Below are 21,537 nucleotides of genomic sequence, written 5' to 3' on the forward strand. Positions count from 1 at the left end.
TGGAACATTTATATATAAATATTAAATAGAAACAAATGTTTAAAAAAGGGGGAAGAAAACACAAGATAATATAAACATTAACAACTTCAGCGATGATTAAATAAAATAAGCATTAACAATTATATGAGATAATTGACAGTAAATATTTGCCTTAAATATCATTTTAGATGATTTGTATTTCCTGTCTGCAGTCTTAATTTGAAAGACATTCTGTTAATAGGAGTTTTAATAATTATGTCATTACAGATTTTTTTTGATTTTTTTTAATATAAATATTAACTTGTAAAAAACTTTGAAAAAGAGAAAACATAAAAAATAATTACAAAACAAAATGAGTCAGTACATGTTAAGCTAACCCAAACATGTGCTACTGGTGGCTACAAGCTGAGTTTTAAATTATCATTAAATTCACTTGTTAGCATACAAACGCGATGCTAACATACTCTATACTAACATATGCGCTACGTTAACACACAGGCTAAGCTAACACATATTACGCTAACAGATGCTACACAAAAATGCATGCTACTCGAAGACACGATACACTATGACACTATATGCCAACATACACGCTACACTAAAATACATGCTACTATAAGACACTAATATAAACTAAAATGATTGCCACTCTAAGATGCACACTATGCTAACAAAGCTTAAGCAAACACACAGGCTATGCTAACACTAATGCTAAAATATACGCTACACTACAACATGCTACGACACTAAGCTAACATACATGCTACTCTAAGACACACGGTACGCTAACATACACACACGCTATACTAACATATATACTACGCTAACACAAACAAAATTATTACAAAACAAATTGAGTAGTTGGTATTTTTTTATTGCCATTAAATTAAATGTTTTTAAATGAGCAGCCGTTACAAATAAAACCAGTAGTTATTCCCGATGAAAAAAGTGACTCAGTTTCAGTTTCGTAAAACATAATAAAGATTTAAATCAGACTTCATTCGTCCCACAGATTCACTCAGTCTAACGTTAAGATTGAAACACACAACCCTCAAATTTAAAACTAGCACCACTTCCTTCAACAATAACCCTTCATCATCTTCATCATCATCATCATCGTCGTCGCTTCTAAAGCGTTAAAAATGGTGTCGGTCGATACGATCCTGAGACATCTGAGACTTTGCTTTCTGCTTCTGCAGCAGGATGTGTTCAGAGAACTCTCTGACGGCGCCGAGGCCGCCCACGCGCTGACAGGTGTACTTAGCAGCATTGATGGCCTGGACCGGAGCGTCTTTAGGGACGGCGCTAAGGCCGGCTGTCGCCAGGCACTTCACGTCCGCCTCCTCGTTGCCTGGAGACCAGACGAAAGGAGGAAGTGGAGCAATTTAGACATCCTACGCCAACATACACACCACGCTAAAGCTAACACACACTACGCTAAAGCTAACACACACTACGCTAAAGCTAACACACAGGCTACCTACGCTAACACAGACATGTTGCACTAGCACATGCACGCTGCACTAGCATACACTATGCTAACACACACGGGCTACGCTAACACACAGGCTGCGCTAACAGTAACACACAGGCTACGCTAACACTAACACACAGGCTACACTAACACACACAGGCTACGCTAACATACATGTCATGCTAACATACATGCTAAGCTGACACATACATGCTAAGCAGACACATACATGCTATGCTAACATACACTACGCTAATACGTACACAGGTGATGTTAGCACACACCCTCCACTAGCACACAGGCTACGGTACAACACGCTAGGCTAATGTACATGCTATGCTAACACACGCTACAATAACATACACACTACGCTAAAAGACATATTACGCTAACACACACGTTATGCTAACACACACGTTATGCTAACACACACGTTATGATAACACACCCGTTACATGCTATACTGACACAAGGCTGCATTAACATAAATGCTACACTAACAGGCTACTTTAACACAGGCTGAGCTATCAGACACACTACGCGAACGCATACACGCTACTTTAATATACATGCTTTATAATAAGCTAACATACAGGCTATGCTAGGATAACTGCTACACTAACATACATGATATGCTAACATCAAGGCTACAGTAACATACACACTAGGCTAACACATGTGCTACGCTAACACACATGCTACACTAACACAGAGGCTACGCTAACAGATACATGCTATACTAATACATGCTCTGCTAACTCACATGCTACGTTAACATACTCGCTCTACGCTTTTACACATACATGCTATGCTAACACAAACATTACGCTAATACACATGCTACGTTAACACACATGCTATGCTAACTCACCCATGTAGGCCACGACTCTCCACTCCAGCTTCTTCTGCTTGACCAGTGGATCCAGCGTGTCCATAGGCTCCGCCCCCACCTGGACCACGGTGCTGCCCGTCCACTTAGTGAGCTTGTCCAGCAGTGCCTTGCTGACCGGGTTCTCAGAGGAGGTCAGCAGCACCACCTGAGGACACAGCATGTTAGCGAGGGACCGACGTTGCTCCAACGCACACAGGAGAACATGCGACCTCCACGTCGTCCCGGCTCAGTAGGCGGAGCCCCGTGGTGTCTCTGGTGTTCAGGGACATCATCTCCTCGCCGGAGGTCGACACGAAGACATGCCCCTCAGTTAGACAACCGGACACGTTACAGAACATCAGACGCACAACCTCAGGAGCGCTGCGGCCAAAGTAGCCGTACCTGTTCACACGAGGAAGAGGACGATGATGAAGAGGATGATGGTGATAATGAAGAGGATGATGATGATGGTCTGACCTGAGAACTCTCTGCTCAGCCACGGGCCAATCAATGTCCACGTCAATGTCCACACTGTACTCAGGAAGCATCTCATAGTACGCTAGCTTGCCGCCCTGAAACACAGACAGGGAACAGTGTAGCACTTCAGCTGGTCACATACGCTATGCTAACACACACAACGCTAAGACGTGCTATGCTAAGACACACAGACTACGCTAACACACATGCTACGCTAAAACACACACATTACGCTAAGATACATGCTATGCTAATACGCGCTATGTTAATACACATGCTACACGAAAACGAATGCCACGCTAACACATACATGCTATGTTAACACACGTTACGTTAAGATACATGCCATGCTAACACATACATGCTATGCTAGCACACACACACTACGCCAACATACACATGCCGCACTAACACGCTACACTAACATGCATGCTACGCTAACACATATACTACGCTAATATACACAAGCTATGATAACACAGTACACTAACTCACATTCTCCGCCAACACAAAAGCTACATAACATACACGCTGGGTTAACACACGCAATGCTAACACATGCTACGCTAACGGACACACAGGCTACAATAATAAAGGTTTTGCTGACTTACATACTACACCAACACTCACGCTACGCTAATACACACGCTACACTAATGCACATGTTATGCTAACACAAATGCTAACGTAAAAGTAAGGCTAACACCCGCATGCTACGATAAAACATGACACGTGTGTTCGTGCGAGTGTGTCACATGACTAACACACCTGCAGACTTCCAGTGTTCATGATGATGTCTTTCGTTCCAAAGTAGAAAGATCCGTTCTCACAGAGTTCTCCGTCCCAGTCCTGACGGCGAGGACGACGTGCGGGGTCGATGTTGAGCGGGACCGTCATCTCTCCTGCTGGCAGAGGACAACACACACACACACACACACACACACGCGCACACGCACACAGAATAACTTCCTGTTCTTTATAGATTTTGGTTCTCAGAGCGAGGACAGTCGTGTAGTTTCTCCACCACTCACAACTCTTTTTCACCTCCTTCCAGCGGAACTGGTGACGTCTAACGACGGCGAACACGGAGTCGTACCCGTGCTCAGTGATCAAGTCCAGGGCCTCCTTCACGTGGAACGGGTGGAGACACGGGGACGTGGCCTGGAAGTGGCAGATCACGTCCACCTCTGTGTGGAGAGCAAAGCACGGACACAATTAGGCTCCTCCCCCTCCTCGCCATATGCTCTATCAGGTACCCGTACTTACCCGGGTTCAGGCGGATAAACTCCTGGATGGTTTCCACCGAGGACGAGGAGTCCCGGGACACCTCGGGGCTGCGGCGGTGAACCTGGGCGCCCCACGCTTTGGCCACCTTCTCTATCTCATCATGATCAGTCGACACCCACACGCTGAGGAGTTAGAAATAAATAATAAAGACATTTAAATAACAAAATACATCAATTAAAATATACTTAAATTTAAAAAACAATTAACTAAATAAAATAATACGGTTGACACACATTATGGTAGTGTTTTTCAACCTTGCGGTCCTGAAATATTTAGTCATAGATAAATAAAAAAATTACTGATTAGAAGATATTTTGCAGATACTTTTTCCAAATATAAAAAAACAATCTTACACAACTGTATTATATACTTTTACTTTATCAAATATAAATCTAGTTAATAATAATAATAATAATGCAGTTAAAAAAATAACTGAGCTGGCAGAACTTGTCAGTAATCCTAATAATAATATTACAGAAACAATCAAAGAGTCTTATAATGACGAGGCTATGCTAACGCTAAAAACTACCCTTTCTGTTCTGCATTATTTCATCATTTCCATATAGTTTCTTGTCGACTGAACGTTTATAATCTTGTTTTTGAGAAATGCTGCGATTGTTTTTTTTTTTTTTTTTGTTTGTTATATCGCTCAGTCGCTCCGTATGAAATAACGTCACCATATACGAACTCGCACGGATGCGACCAGATAAAATTTTCAGTCGCACACACTGAAAATATACTCGCATATGCGACCATTTTGGTCGCAGTCTCGAGCCCTGCATCAGCATGTGTGGCTATGCTTTACAAATGTGCCAATACATCCATTGATAGATTAATCGCGATTCGACACGATGAGGATTTGATAACGATTCATAAATGTTCAAACTCATGCCTGGAAGGGCCCAGCGGCCAGGGTGGCTCGTCGCTCTCAGGCTGCAAGATTTACAGCTTCTGGGGGGTGGGGGGGGGGGTGAACGAGGTTACCTCACTGAGCGATGTTGACAACCCACCCGACCAGTCATGAAACACGGACACAGCGGAGCTCACTTTATTTAACAACCAATGACAATCGTTAAAATTGCTTATTATGAAATCGTAGAACCCTGAATCATGAGGTTCCTTAGATGGAACACCCCTACTGAACAAGTACGTTTACAAGATGCATTCATAGACTTTCTGTCGGGAATGAGTCTAGTTTCAGACATAACGTTGGCTTGGTGCCTATTAGCTTAGCCACCCCACCCCACCCCCCCCCCCCCCCCCCCCCCACCGGACCATCCAGTTTGGCCCGTAAGAGAAAATACTAAAGTACAACATTAAACATGAATTATTGAGTAAATAAATATAACAATATTTGCATTTGGTCACAGTTTTCATGGTGCTATCACATGATTATTTTTTTTTTAAATTAAACTGTTAAAACTTAAAAACTTTTCGAAAATCTTTTAATTTTCCTCCAATTATGACAATTTTTTTCTTAACTAAATAGAAATTAGTCACAAAATGTAGGAAATTTAAATATATCTGTCACTTATTGCTTGGATACTGTCTTCTTTTTTTTTTTTTATATTCTATGTATACGTAGAAATAGGGCTGGGCGATATATGGAATATACTCGATATATCGCAGCTTGTAGTCTGTGCGGTGTTGAAAATGACCATACCGTTAAACTCGCGGACTTTTTTTTTTTTTTTTGATTTTTTTTTTTTGAAATGTCATCTTAATGACAACATGCACAAAAGGGCACTATTTGTTTTAAAATATTGTAGTGGCATTATGTACAAAAAGTGCACTTTAATTTTGTGTTTTGAAATGCCATGTGAGTTGCATCCTGCACTAATGTCTTGTTTTGAAATGTCTCTGACAATTTTGCACAGAACGTGCACTTTCTGTTGACAATTTTATGTTTGAGCCACTCACTGTTTAATAAATACAGTTATGTCAACTTTGACTTAGTTGTGATATCCCCTTTTTTGCATGAAAGTTTAAAATTGGCATATATTAATGCAGTATGATCAAGAATGTTTTAATGTAGACATATAGAATCATCATACTGGTGTGATTTTGTGCATCAAAGTGTTAATTCAAGGGTAATGCAAAATATCGAGATATATATCGTGTATCGTGGCATGACCTAAAAATATCGCGATATTTATAAAAGGCCATATCGCCCAGCTCTACGTAGAAATGTAAACTATAATGTTGGAATTACGAACGTAAAAATCTGTGTCGCACTATAATAATACAAAAAAAAAAATCTGAATTTTTTTTTTTTTTTTTTTAACACGCGCGCACACACACGCGCCCACACCCCCACACACACAGACACACGCACACACAGACACACGGTGTAAAGTGCGGGTCGGGACCCACCTGTCGAACACGTCCGAGTCCACAGCGGCCCTCAGCACCCATCCCAGCAGCGGAACTCCCGCCAGCATCTTGATGTTTTTTAGCGGGATTCCTTTACTCCCTCCACGCGCTAAAACCAGCGCAGCCACGTGCCTCCTCCCGCCATACCGGAGCTGTTTGTACTCGGTTGATTCTGATCCGTCATTATCGTTTGCTCTCTTTCTGGAGGACATGTTTCTGTGTGTGTGTCAGTGTGTGTGCGTCAGGAGGAGAAAGACGTGGAACCTCTAGGTCCGCCTTCTGAAAGACACCCGGAACCGGATGTAGCTCCATGTCGCCACCTGCCGGAAGAGGAAAAAAATAAAATAAAAGACCAATCCAAGTTTGATCTGTATTAGTGTTTTTTGTGATTTTGACGTCATTTTTGTATATTTTCTCTTATTTTATGAGTTTTTGCTTTCATTTATTGTGTATACGTTTCTATATTTAAGTTGTTTTTGTTGTTTTTTCAAAGTCACATTGATATTTAAGAATTTGTGCTTGTTTCTGATTCACTTTGTACTTTTTAAAATTTAATAAAATTTATTTTAGTAGTTTTTTATTTTATCAATGTTTGAAAACTATGCAAAATAACAATACAATTTATCAATTAAGTCTTTTTTTTTTAAAGGTACAAGATAAATTTGTACCTTTTCAAAACCTTTGAACTAATTTTTGTTGTTTTTTGTTTTCAGATTCTATTTGTGCCTTTTTAAATTTAGTTGTATTTATTGATTTATTTTTAAATCATGACAGAAAACTATGCTAATATTAAATATATTTTTTATTGCCAAATGATAATAAAAATGTATCAAATAAGTTTTAAAAAAAGGTAAAGTTAAATTTGTACTTTTTTAAAAACACATTTTATGAATTTTTATTGTAATTTTTAATAGTTTTCTGTCTTTTTTTTTTAAATATTTTTGTTGTTGGTGAGTGTTTTTTTTTAGCCAGTTTGTATACATTTTTCTCATTTTAGGAGTTTTTGCTGTTTTTTTGTCTACTTTTATATTTTTGTGTTGATATTTATGTATTTTTTGCACTTGTTTTGAGTTATTTTGTGTTTTGTATTGTTGTTGTTTTCGGATTCACTTTGTACTTTTTTCACAAATTCTATACATTTTTATTGTCATTATGCATATTTTTCTGTCATTTTTGTATATTTTTGTTGTGGCTTTGTTCTTGCTAATTATGTTTTTTGTCGTTTTGAGTGATTTTTGTGTGATTTTTCTTGTTGTTTTGTCTGCTTTCAAAGTCATCTTGTACATTTTTATCTCATTTTGTGCATTTTTCTTATCATTTTGCATATTTTTCATGCTTTTATTTCCATTTGTGTGTTTTTGGATACTTTTCTATATTTATGTTATTGTTTTGTGTGTTTTTTTGGCTTTTTGTGTGTTTTTGGGAGTCTTTTTTAAATATATGTTGTTTTTTGTCCTGGTTTTGAGTGATTTGTTTTTTTATCATAACTTTATGTGAGTTTTTAAGTCATTTGTATATTTTTTCTCACCATTTATGTGGATTTTTTGTTGACATTTTGTGTCATTTTGTACATTTTTATCTCAGTCTGTGCATTTTGGTTGTCATTTTGAATAATTTTCTTGCATTTTTGTTAATTCTTGTTGTTGTTTTCTGTACTTTTGTTTCCATTCATGTGTTCTTGGAGCCATTTTGTATATTCTTCATGTTGATGTTTTGTGTTTTTAAGTCATTTTTTTATTGTAATCTAAAAAAAAAATGTGAGAAGAAAAGAAAGAAGAAAAAATCCACATAAAAATCCCAAAATAAACTGAAATCCTATATATATATAAAATAAAATTGGACTCCTTTCACTGAAAGCCTTTCCTAAGGATCAGGGCTTAGATCTGATCACGAGGCCAAAGAAACCTCACCTCGCTCATAAAAACATAAAAACAGGCCACGCAAGGAGGAAAACTACAGGGTTGTCAAAGGACGGGAAAAATGGGATTAAATGTTACAGATTTACAGGTGAAATGAACCCTGATAAAATCACGTCTACACATAAAATAAACCCGTGAAGGAAAAATAAGATGTGACACAAACAACAAGAGCAACGCGACATGAGGGCCTCGGTCGAATTATGTGCGGCTCTTAAATAAAACAAACAAAAAGTTACAGAAAAACACAAAAAAACAACCACTGAAAACACATCAACAGAATGACAAAAACACACACAAAATGACAGAAATACACACAAAAAACAGCAAATATATACAATGACAAGAGAAATACAGAAATTGAACCCCAAAACAGACAACGACTGAATATACATTTAAAACATGACAAGAAAAACACACTAAGTGATGTTAAATATACAAAATGACACAAATATACACAAAAATACATAAAACAACATATGTACACAAAATTCACCAAAAATCAGATGACAACAGAAAATACACAAAATGACAACAAAAATATATAAAATGACAACAGAAATACAGAAAATTAACCCCAAAACAGACGACGACTGAAAATACATAGAAAGAAAAAAACACAAAATAATTCTAAACGTACAAAATGACAGAAAAACAACAAAACAAGATAAATAACTACTAATAAAAAAAATACACAAAGATAACAGAGAAACAGAGAAAAAATACACAAAATGACTCAAAATAGACAAAAAGACACAAAAATATATACAATGATAACAGAAATACATTAAATTAACCAAAAAACAAAATGACAGGAAAAACACAAAGCAACAGAAAAAACAAAAATACACAAAACTGACTCCAAAAAACATATAAAATGATGAAAAATGTACAAAATAACAGAAATACAGACAAAAAGACAAAAAAAAAAACACACAAGATGATTGCAAATAACTAAAACAAATACAAAAACATGCAACAATGATGCATAACACACAAAAAAATGACAGAACAATATAAAGTCAGATGACAAAAAATATGCAAAATGACAAAAAAAATACACAAAAATGTACAAAATGGCAGAAAAACACACAAAACGACAACAAAAAAGTACGAAATGACAGAAAAATACACAAAATGATGACAAAAACATAAATAATTATAGGAAAATGCACAAAAAGGACAAAAATACACAATGTTGTGCCAAAAAAAAACGAGACAATTACAAATAACTAAAATAAATACAAAACCATGACAACAAATGACTCCAAAAACACCCAAACTCACACATTACACACAAAACAAGAACAAAAACACCAAACGAGAAAAAAATGTGCAATAAGGCAACAAAAAATTACAAAAATGACAGAAAAACACACAAAACAACAAAAACACAGAAAGTGAATAAAACAAAGAATGATAGAGAAATAGACCTTGGACATCAGCTTCTCCTTCTCCTCCGTTCTCCATCAGATAAATATGTTTCACTGAAATGACATGATAAAGTACACACAATCATTAAAAAATGTGGACAACAATAAAAAGTTGTCTTTTTTACAATAATAAAATGACCATTTTTTTAAAAAAAAAAAGAACAAAACAAAATAACTAATAAACAAAACAATGACGAAAACACACAAAACGACTCAAAATATAAAAAAGTTACAGAAAAAAGGCAGCAAAATATACACGATGACAACATAAATACACAGAGAAACGTACAAAATGACAATAAAAATTACACAAAAAGGACAACAAAAATAAATATGATGACAAAAGAAATACACAAAACAGACAACGAGTGAAAATACATTTAAAAATGTAGAGAACAGTGAAAAGAGTCTCTTTTAAAATGACAAAATGTCAAAAAAAACAAAACAAGAACAGAAAAACAACTACAACAACAAAAATACATGAAATGACTGATACACAATCAATTAAAAAATGTAGACAACAATAAAAATAGTCTTTTTTAAAACGACCACATGACAAAAATGAATAAAAAAGAACACAAATAATTAATAATTAATAAACAAAACGATGAGTAAAACACACACAGTAACAAAATAAACATACAATATGTGTACCAGATGTGATTAAAGGTGTATCCTAGTGTGAAGTTTGTTTCCGGGGTCAAAGGTTAAAGGTAATGGGGGGGGGGGGGGTGATGTGAGTATTGTGGTAAACTTGTTATCTGATGTTTCCTTTCATGTCTCTATATTCCTCAGCTCAGAGCGCAGTGGGCGGGGCTAAGAGCAATGGGCGGGGCGAGGCGCAACAAAGCCCGAACCGGTTCCACAGGTAAAAACCTCTCCGTCACCGTTATTCCTGTGGCGCATGCGCGCTGCGCCCCGTTTCCTGCTTTTTTTTTTTTTTTTTTTTTTTTAAATGAGGACCTGCAGGTTTGACCCAACCTCTGCGCGTGTGCGTGAGCGCGCGTCCGTGGCATCAGCCGTTTGTTTTCTGCTCGCTCCCGTTATTCCGGAGCTGCTGCTTTACCTGAGCGCGAGGGACTCACCTGTAGCTACAGCTGTAGCTGGATAGTAAAGTCACCTGTGTGTGTGTGTGAAAGCGTCTCTACCTGCGGTTGGCGGCACGCACCGAGCAGTCATGCCGCGGGCCTTTCTGGTGAAGAAGGCCAACGTTTCTCCGGGAAAGCGGAACTGGAGTGAACTCCCGGACCATAAACGGGGGGACGTCTACATCCCAGGTGAGTCCGCGTTACCACGCTCATCACGCACCGCTGCACCCTTTGGACACCTTTTACGCACTTTCCGACACTTTTACGCACCGGAAAACGCACTTTTACGCAAGGTTTTACGCGCGGGATTTGTGTGTTTAACGGTGAGGAGTGGGGGGGGGGGGGGGGGGGGGCTATCTATGTAACGGGGCAGGATAACGGAAACACACAGGGCTTCAGTCCTTTTTTAAATCTACAGTTAATCCGATTGAGCAGGTGAAATGTTTACATATTTGATCTGATTAGACTTTAAAGTGTGAGAAAGCAGTGGGTCGGTTTGACGCGTTTTTAAAGAGGATCAAAGAACCAATAAAAGGTCGACCTTCACCCTCTGATCTGATTATGGCACACACACACACACACACACACACACACACAGTTATAACTTGTTTGTTGGATGGTCATTGGTTGGTTGATTTTTTGAGATTGGATGGATGGTCATTGGTTAGTTATTAATTGATTATTTTAAAGTTGGTTGTTTGATCGGTTGGATGGTTGATCGGTCGGACGTTTGGTATCATCATTACCACTTGATTTTGGTGTTTTTTTCTTCTTTTCTTTTAAATTATGTGTTTTATTTTCATCTGTGCAGCACTTTGATCAGCTGTGGTTGTGTTAAAGTGCTTAAATAAAGTTGGACTGGACTTCTGATTGGCTGCTCTGTAGCTCCATGCCCCGCCCCCTACCTCAGAACTAGCCTCTCATTGGACAGAATTGATTAGAGTCAGGGTCCCCATGACAGTTCCATCTCATAGACGTGATGCAGAAGAGCACAAAAACCAGACTTAAACCAAACCTTCATCCATTTCTGACTAGAACGCTGGTTCTTTGCATCAAACAGATTTTACTTGGGTCGGCATTAATGAGCAGCAGTGGATCCTGGTTGTCTGTATTTACATGCACGGAGCTCTTCTTCTCTTCTGCATGCCGTCTACGTAACAGCAGAGTTGGAACTGTCGCCCCCTGCGGTCACAGATTTTTTCAGGTCACGGATTTTGTTTATCAAATTTCAGTAAACAAAAGAGGTTTACGTCGACTTTTTTTTTTTTTTAACTTTGACTGATTTTTAGATCAACCCAAAGTAGCACAAGTTGTTATTTTGAGTGAAAAAGCTGTTAAATGATCCTGAATGCTTCACCTCCTGTAGAACTTAATGGGCTAAAAGGGGCGATTGGTGTCATCATTGGTGTTATTTCAACATGGCGGCGCACATGGTAAAGTAGTCCCATTTTTAAAAGTTAATAAATAATATGTTTTGTTAGGCATAGATCTTCTAATAAGGACATTTCAAAGGTTTTAGGACACATTTGTAAAAAGACATGTAGGATCCCTTTAATGTGGAGAATAAACAGTATTGGACCCAACACAGATCCCTGGGGAACTCCACAGGTAACATTTAAGGAAGTAGAACAATGTGCCCCAAAACTAACAAATTGCTTTCTATTGTTGAAAAAGCTCTGCACCCAATCCAAAGCCATACCTTCTAATGTCATACATCTCCAATTTCCTGATCTATAGAGTCAAATGTCATGAATAAATCAACAAATATTTCTATAGCGTATTGGTTTTTTAATCAAGACAAGTAGTTATTTCCTCAACTGAATTGATTAGTGCCAATGATGTTGAGCGGTTTGCCATAAATCCATATAGACATTCAGAGACTAGATGGTGCTTATCTGTGAAATTGAAACAAACGATTATTGAAAAGCTTTTTGAGGATTTTTGGAAATTGTGGTAATATTGAAACAGGTTTATTCACAGTCTTTTGTGTTTCTAACTTCAATCACTTCCTCCACAGGTGTTATCATTCATAAACATAGAATATAAATTGCTGTCACATAGATTATCGCTCCATCCTTTAGGTACGACTGATTTAGGTGTTTTCCTGGTTAAATCCAGACCCATATTAACAAAGAATTCATTTAGATTATTAGCAACATCATTCATATCATACATTTCACTGTTGTTTACATAGAAGAAATGTGGATATTTGTTTTGTTTTACACTTTTATTCATCGCCTCATTTAACTTCTTTAATATTGTTTTTGTTTCGTAAAGTAGTGTAAAATTAGTTTTTACTATTTCGTAAAATATTAGTTTGTTTTTGTAACATTCATATTTTTAATTCAGATTCTTTAGTTTTTAATCTAAGAAATTCTTACACGTTTTCTGCAATCTTTTTGTAATCTATGGATAATTTTTATATTTTGGTCTTTTCTTTGGTTTTTTTTTAGTGGACAGGTTCCATCATAAAGTTACAGTACACAAAGTAACAACAAAAAAACACAAAAAGATAGAAACGACCAAAGCAAAGATGAGATTATTTTTGAGTTTTCGTCTCAATTAAAACACATGAAGTGATTTTTTGCTCAGTGGAGTCGTTTCATCAGGAATCAGAAGTAAACGGTGAAGGATGAGAGGGTGACACGGGAGGGGGGGGGGTTGTTTACCTGTTATCTGATACCACGGACCTTCACAATAAGAGCCACACCAGTGACAACAATGGGGATTGTTGTGTGAGCTGTGGGAGACCCTGGGCCTCGCTCTGTTTGTCATTTACATTTAAAATGCAGCTCACAGGCGCAGCGGAGACGTTTAAAAGTACAATAAATAACCCTACAAACACATAAATGTCAACAAAAATACACAAAATGACTGTAAAAACACAAAATGACAACAAAAAATACACAAAATGAGAGAAAATAATCTATATTTAAAATGCAGCTCACAGGCGCAGCAAAGTGTTTTTATAGTTGAAATTTAAATTATTGTTGTCCTTTTTATGTAATTTAAAAAATATTTTGGGAGTCCTTTTGTGTGTTTTTGCCATTTTTCAGTTTTTCTGTCATTTGGTTGCCGTGGTGTGTGTGCATTATTGTGATCTTTCTGTCATTTTTTCACAAGTTGTTGTTTTATGTGTTTTTAGAGTCATTTTGTTGAATTATTCTACATTTTCTGTTTTCTTGTCATTTTGTATACGTATATAATTGTTATTTATATCCATCTTGTGTTTTTAGAAGTAATGTTGTGTATTTTTGTTGTCTTTTTTGTGTATTTTTAATTCTTTATGTTTTTGTATTCATTTTGTGTGTTTTTGTTGTTTGCGTAATTTTGTGTCGTTTTGTAGTTGTGTTTTTAAAGTCATTTTTATCATTTTTGTTGTTTTATTCTATATTTTTCTGCTATTTTTTGTATTTTGTTGTGGTTTTGTATACGTTTTAGTTAATTATAACCATCTTTGGCATAACATTGTGTATTTTTGGTGTCCTTTTTGTGTATTTTTCTATAATTCATTTTCTATAATTCATTTTGTGTGTTTTTCTTGTTTGCATATTTGTTTTGTCCTTTTGTAGTTGTGTTTTTTTTTTATTTTTATATTTTTGTTGCCTTTTCTGTGTGTTTTTGTCATTTACCCCCTTTTTTGTTGCTTTATTGTAAATGTTTCTGTCATTTGGTATTTGTGTTGTTGTTTTGTGTGTTTTTTTGGAGTCTTTTTGCATATTTTTTTGTCGTCTGATTGTATATTTTTCTGTCATTTGATATTTATGTTGTTTTTTTCTGTGTTAAGTGTAATTTTTTTTTCTTTTTTTGTTTTTGGAGTCAAATTTGTTGTCGTTTTGTACATGTTTTAGTTATTTGTAATCATTTGTGGGTTTTTTGGAGTAATATTGTGTATTTTTGTTTCCCTTTGTGTAGTTTGTAGTTGTGTGTGTGTATGTGTGTGTGTGTCCTGTCAGTAAATACAGACTCGTCGTCAGTGGCGTGTTGGGAAAGCGTCTGAAGGAGGGATGAAGCAGATTAAACACAAAGGCTGATTTCACACTGAAAACAGGCTCCGGCACATGCTTTGTGTGTCGGATGGAAACACACACACACACACACACGCTAACACGCCTGTTTCTGAGTCATTATCATTCCTCTGTCACTGAGTGTGTGGGCTAAAGCAGGCAGAGCAGGTACGTCGAGTAACGGCACATTTCCTCTAATCAAAACGTTCACCTCAGCCTTTAACACCAGTTAGACCAGTGGTTTACAACATGAGGTTAGTGGAGCACAACGAGTCAGTGGCTTGTTGGTTGGATGGTCATTGGTTGGGTTATTATTTTATTTTGGAAGGTTAATGAAGGGTTAATCAGATTATTTTTAAAGTGGTTTGATAAGTTGGTTGGTTGGGTGATTTCCTTTTTTAAATAAGATGGTTGGATGTTAGTTGGATACTTGGTTGGTTTGTTGGATGGTCATTGGTTGGTTAATTATTATTGTGTATATGTGTAGTTTTTGTGTCTTTGTTGTCATTGTGTGTTACTTGTTTTTGTGTTGCTTTTGTCGCTCGACGCAGTCAATGAAACTCTGATAGTGTGTGTGTGTGTGTGTGTGTGTGTGTGTGTGTGTGTGTGTGTGTGTGTGTGTGTGTGTGTGTGTGTGTGTGTGTGTGTGTGTGTGTGTGTGTGTGTGTGTGTGTGTGTGTGTGTGTGTCCCTGAGGGGTTTCCGCCCTCTCACAGTGGCTCAGTCAGGGTTAATGTAACGGACTCTGCAGACAGCAGCACACCTTCAGCAAACACACACACACACACACACCCAGGTTAACAATGTTATCCACTGATTGTTTGAAAGGAGCGTTATGCACACACACACTTTTTTTGTGGTCCACGCCTCCAGAGGAGAGATGTTTGAGGAAAAGCTGGAGCTGCAGGTCCGACCAGTCAGACCAGTGTAAGAGAGTGTGTGTGTGTGTGTGTGTGTGTGTGTGTGTGTGTGTGTGGAGGATAAGTGGTATTATAGAATAGCACACACACACACACAGTGTTTGCTAACTGAGTGTGTACACACACAGCGATGCTGCTGTCTTACAGATGGTGTTTGTTGGTCACAGACTCACACACAGACCAGTGTGTAAGAAACAAACACACAAAACGACAACAAAATAAACAAAATGGTTTAAAAAATACACAAAATGACCCTAAAAAGCCATAAAACGACAACAGTACACCAAACATCACAAATATACAACAAAAACTCTCAAAGCCTTTGTTGTTTCCTGTGTTAATGCTGATTGGTTGTTATTCTAATGCTGACATTAGTGTTGATCATGTGACCCTCAGATCAGATGTTTGTGTGTCTGTTGTTATAAATGAGTCTGTAGTGGATCATTCAGGTAATGGATTACTCACATTACTGTACTGAAGTTGCTTTTATGAGTACTTTTGAGTATTTTTCTAAATCAGTCATTTTTTTGTACGTAGGAGTGGATGCTACGGGAAAAAAATCATCTCACAATTTATTCTTTGTAAAATCACAAACACAATTAAAAAAAATCTCATTCAAATCATTTAGACTATTTTAAAGTTATTTACCAATAAAACAAACCAATTGACCTACCTAAAATAATAGTCCTAAATGGAAAAAAATAATAAAAGATCATTTAAGTCAAGTGTATGTAAGTAATTTATCAAACTGGTTCTAAGTACAATTAACATCAAACATAAGGTCTGACATGTTCTTATAGTCACAGACTTTTTACTTTGTTTAACTAAAGTAGTGTAGCATTAGCATTAGCATCACTTGCTACATGACAAGGCAGTATATCAGTCTAGTGATTTCTATTAGTTATTGAGGTAATACACTCATATTAATAAAATCATACTTTAAACAGTGTTTGAACGCCTCATTTCACACAGTTAAGACAATCATATCCTTTATCAGATAAAACGTTACTGCTTTGGTTACATTAGGCCTGGGTGATATGGACTAATATTCATATCTATATATTTTTCCTTAAAATTACAATAGGTGGTGATATAAACCATTTATTTATTATCAATAATGGGTCAAAGTCAGTGGAGCCACAAAGACCCTTTTATTAATCACTAACAGCACAATAACTACTTTTTGACTTTTTCCTTCATTAAGGCTGAAATGTGATTAAATGATGTAGTGATGATTTTTTCAGGGCAGCTCTGAGTTGTTGAAAGTAGTTTTTAAAGTAAATCACATTCAGGACACTGTCTCTTTAAGAATGTGTAAACAGCCCCGTTAGCTGCAGTAGTTAGAGAAGAGAAACACATGTAGTGTTTCCTCAAACATCTCTCAGTGTTTAACACTCAGAACTGATAGAGTTTAACAGACAGACAGACATCTGCACTGAGCCTCTGACAGACAGTCGCTAACACAGCTGACTGTGTGTGTGTGTGTGTGTGTGTGTGTGTGTGGGGGGGGCGTACTTCTGCCCTGTTTAAGCTCTTAATAATTCTTCAGTGTCTGTAACTCTGACATGCTGACTAGTAAATGATGTGATTTTGAATGTTCTGTGTATGGATCACAGACATATGACGCAGACACGGCACCGCAAGGGTTAAAATGTGAACTACAGATGGTTCTACGATCTCATGTTTTAATCCTTAACGATCTAATGTCATCAGATAACACACCCTTACTTGTACTTAAGTACGTTTTAAAAGAAATAAAGTAATTCATTTCATTTCTACACCCATAACAACCGTAATCTTTCTATCATCTAGTGTAGATCTATCCTCCATGTGTAACATCCATGGTGTTTCTATCCTCTAGTGTAGATCTATCCTCCATGTGTAACATCCATGGTGTTTCTATCCTCTAGTGTAGATCTATCCTCCATGTGTAACATCCATGGTGTTTCTATCCTCTAGTGTAGATCTATCCTCCATGTGTAACATCCATGGTGTTTCTATCATCTAGTGTAGATCTATCCTCCATGTGTAACATCCATGGTGTTTCTATCCTCTAGTGTCTATCTTCCCTCCGTCCGTCCTGATGGTGGAGGCCGAGGCCAGCCCAGCGGAGGGGGCCCCTCTCTGCCTCACCAAGCACTCCCCGTCCGACGCCCAGCTGCCCTCCAGCACCGTGCTGGGTAACCCCCACGGGCTGACTGCCCCCCCTGAGGAGCGCCCAGAGGTCAGGAGGAGGTCAACGGGAGGCTCCGCCTACATCCGCTCTAAGATCAAGGCAGGTGGTGGTAAACGTGTGTGTGTGTGTGTGTGTGCGTCTCCAGCAGGTCTCTAACGTCTGACTCTCTGTTACAGGTGACCACAGGTGAGCTCCCACCTGAGCACGCTCCGCTTCCTCTCACCCTGACTCCCTTACACTTAGCTCCACCCCCCTCTGTCATGATCGCGCCCCGGCCCATGACTCCGCCCCTCCAGGAGGCGCCTCCGACCAAAGCAAGCGCTCAGACCTCACCATCGGCATCGTACGTGTGTCAGGTACTGATGTCACGACCAATCACACGCTGTCATAGAATCACATGATGTTGGTAGTTACAATAGTTCAATGAGAAATAGTGCTCCAGGACTATTTAATGATTTAAGTAATTAAATCTTTTACGAAGCAAGTCGTTAAGTTCATCAGTAAATAAGCAATGAAGTAATTTAGTAAGAAACTGAATAGTTAAATAACTTATTAAGTAACTAAGTGGGTAATTATGTGAGTAACTACGTAACTTAACAAGTAACTAAGTATTTAGATAATTACCAGTAAGTGACTAATTAATTTAGTGAGTCAGTAATTATGCAAGTACAAAAGTAATGAAGTATTTTATTTTAGTAAGTAATAAACTAGGCAACTACTGGTATTTAAATATACTTTGTCCCCGTCTTTCTGGGATTTAAAGTACTTTATAAATGAAGTTGAATTGAATATATAAATTAGTAAATGAGGAAGTAACTAAGTACAGAACTAAAAAATAAGTAACTATGTGAGTAACTAAAGAACTTTTGTCATAATTAGTTCAACAGTCGTAACGTCTGTTAATAATAAAGCATAATAATGTAATATCGCTACTTATCGTTGGAGGTTCATGATGTGTTCTAATATTAGTTTGATATCTTTCGGTGTCAGAATACGACGTTTACAGTAAACTATGTTTGGTAGAATAGTTTTCAGGTTCTTCAGCTCTTTTCTAAACCCGGGTTCTGTTTTCAGATTTGCCAAAAGACGTTTCAGTACCAGCGGATGTTGAACCGACACGTCAAGTGCCACAACGAGACCAAGAGGCACCTCTGCAGCTTCTGTGGGAAAGGCTTCAACGACACCTTCGACCTCAAACGACACGTTCGCACGCACACAGGTAGCTAGCTCGCTAACGGCTAAACGCAGTCGCAGTCCTCTGAGCCGGATCAATTTACAATACAAATACACAAAATTAGCCTATAAACACATAAAATGACAACAAAAATACACAAAATGAAAGAAAAAACATACAGAATAACAAAAATACACAAAATGAGAGAAAAATATACAAAACAACAACACAAATACACAAAATGACCCTGAAACACATAAAATGACAAAAAAATAAATAAATAGAGAACAACAACAAAATGAAGGTAAAACAGAATGTACGCCGACGATAATGAAAGGAAATGAGTTCACATTGGTTTTCTTCCCGCCACAGGCGTCCGTCCGTACAAGTGCTCGCTGTGTGACAAGGCCTTCACACAGCGCTGCTCGCTGGAGTCGCACATGAAGAAGATCCACAGCGTGACCCTCAAGTACGCCTACAAAGAGCGCCGCAACAAGCTGTACGTGTGCGAGGAGTGCGGCCACACGGCGGGGACTCAGGACGACCTGGCCTTGCACCTCCACTCGCTCCACCCCGACAGTCTTCTGCTGAAGGGCAAGAGCGCCCGGCGAGCAGGCGGTGCATCGGCTAGCGACCCAGGAGACTCGGTACCGGGTTCTCCTCAGGCGGGCGACAGCGACGACACCACCGGATCGTCCGGGCAGTAAAGGAGGAGTCGGAGGCCAGGAGATGGTAACTCAGGGGTTTATGGATGAAGGACAGACAGATGGAAGAGGAATGAGTTCTCCGCTCAAAAACCTGCTCCTCAAAGGCCATGAAATGGACTCAACAAGGAACCTGAAGGAACCTTTACAGTAAACGTTTAGCAGCAAAGGCCGTGAAGTTCTCAAAAGTCTTTCTTTCAGGGTGTGTGTCTTCATTTACTTCACTTTAGCAGTCTTTGTTCTCAGCTCTGAAAGTCCACCAGGTTCTCATACACCAGTCCATTACCTACTGACATTTAAAACCTAGTCTTAATCAGGCAAGTGTACCGAGACCAGATCCTGTCCATCTCTGGAGCAGATTAAGGTTTATGACGGCACGGACCAAAGAATGAAACACATTTGTAGACCACGAACTGATAAAAGACCTTCAAAACTCTTCAAAGACCATTTTTGCCAAACTGACCAAAGACCTTTAAATTATCTAGAGACCAAGAAAACCAACACAAAATGACAAAAGACTATAAGAACCATTGAAGGACCCTAAACCATTTAAACAAACTAACAAAAAAACAGACCCCAGAGCTCTAAACCTTCTGGTATACCAAACCAACTGAAGACTAAAGAGACCAACAAACTGATCAACAACCATCAAACCATCCAGATACCCCCAAACCGATCAAAAACCCTCATAACTGACCAACTAAACCAGCTAAAGACCTATAAACCAGACTTTTAAACCAACCAATTATGAATTGATGCCAGAAACATTAAGACCAACCAAAGACCTTGCCTCTGAACCAATGAAAAACGTCAGAACTTGCCCTAAAAACACAAAAGCAAACCAAAGACGATGAAGAACCTGAGATCTTCTAACCTGATGACCCCGACTAAAGCTGTGACCAACATTAGAACATGTCCAAACCCTAGCCCAGACTGAGAACTTCTAACTGATGACCCCGACTAAAGACATGACCAACATTAGAACATGTCCAAACCCTAGCCCAGACTGAGAACTTCTAACTGATGACCCCGACTAAAGACATGACCAACATTAGAACATGTCCAAACCCTAGCCCAGACTTGTTGAAGAAATAAAAACTGTGATTGGTGTCTGTCGGTTGTCGGTACCTGTTCTGGGTCTGTAACGTCTTCCTACGGTGATGCAGATGTTGAAGCTAGCATGTTTGTTTGCAGCGCGGGACTTTTCTTGCATGTGTGTTTGTGTATTAACTGTGGGAGTATTTCTATGAAAAACACTTTATTAATTAAAGGGAGTAATATATTACAACCAACTAGATCTGGTGTCCTTTGTTACTGGTTTATTTAAAACGCTAATGGTACTGCAGTTTTTATCATAATGTCCAGATGTTTAGTGAAACTGTTGTAACGAATCAAAGTCTCTGTGATTAGTATTTCACTATGTAGGTAATTATAAAAGTAAGTAGCTAAGTCACTAAAATTACAGAGTAAGTAGGTAACTAAATATTTCACTATGAGGTAACTGTAACTAAAATAATTAATAAGGAAGAAATTTGTGAACACAGCGCTGGCTTTGACCCATAGATGATAGCTTCTTCTTCAGGTTTCTGTTTCTCTGCCTAGAGAAGTCTCTACTCCAGTAACTAGTTACAGTAACTAGTTACAGTAACTAGTTAGCTG

The 21,537-nt window shown here is 38.1% G+C and overlaps 2 protein-coding genes across 3 annotated transcripts; one reads left to right on the forward strand and one right to left on the reverse strand.

Moving 5' to 3' along the window:
- Nucleotides 1-832: 832 nt before the first annotated feature.
- cmasa (cytidine monophosphate N-acetylneuraminic acid synthetase a) lies at nt 833-9,838 on the reverse strand. Its single transcript, XM_028473999.1, has 9 exons — nt 9,811-9,838; nt 6,462-6,781; nt 4,068-4,210; nt 3,833-3,988; nt 3,570-3,706; nt 2,802-2,896; nt 2,555-2,726; nt 2,325-2,490; nt 833-1,330 (listed from the first exon to the last, which is right to left on the reverse strand). The coding sequence occupies exons 2-9, from the start codon at nt 6,671-6,673 to the stop codon at nt 1,116-1,118; spliced, it is 1,296 nt and encodes a 431-aa protein (XP_028329800.1). The 5' UTR covers nt 6,674-6,781; nt 9,811-9,838; the 3' UTR covers nt 833-1,115.
- A 952-nt stretch (nt 9,839-10,790) lies between these two features.
- On the forward strand, nt 10,791-21,175 carry ovol1a (ovo-like zinc finger 1a). 2 transcript variants are annotated; one of them, XM_028474002.1, is made up of 5 exons: nt 10,791-11,087; nt 17,882-18,099; nt 18,177-18,356; nt 19,075-19,219; nt 19,547-21,175. In XM_028474002.1, exons 1-5 carry the CDS (start codon nt 10,988-10,990, stop codon nt 19,879-19,881), a joined length of 978 nt encoding a protein of 325 aa, XP_028329803.1. In that variant the 5' UTR covers nt 10,791-10,987; the 3' UTR covers nt 19,882-21,175. The 2 variants fall into 2 exon arrangements, with proteins under 2 accessions (XP_028329803.1, XP_028329804.1); XM_028474003.1 differs by lacking the exon at nt 10,791-11,087 and adding an exon at nt 14,833-15,073.
- The last annotated feature ends 362 nt before the right edge of the window (nt 21,176-21,537 follow it).

Source organism: Gouania willdenowi, chromosome 18 (assembly GCF_900634775.1).
Source record: "Gouania willdenowi chromosome 18, fGouWil2.1, whole genome shotgun sequence".
In the NCBI taxonomy this organism is placed as follows: Eukaryota; Metazoa; Chordata; class Actinopteri; order Blenniiformes; family Gobiesocidae; genus Gouania; species Gouania willdenowi.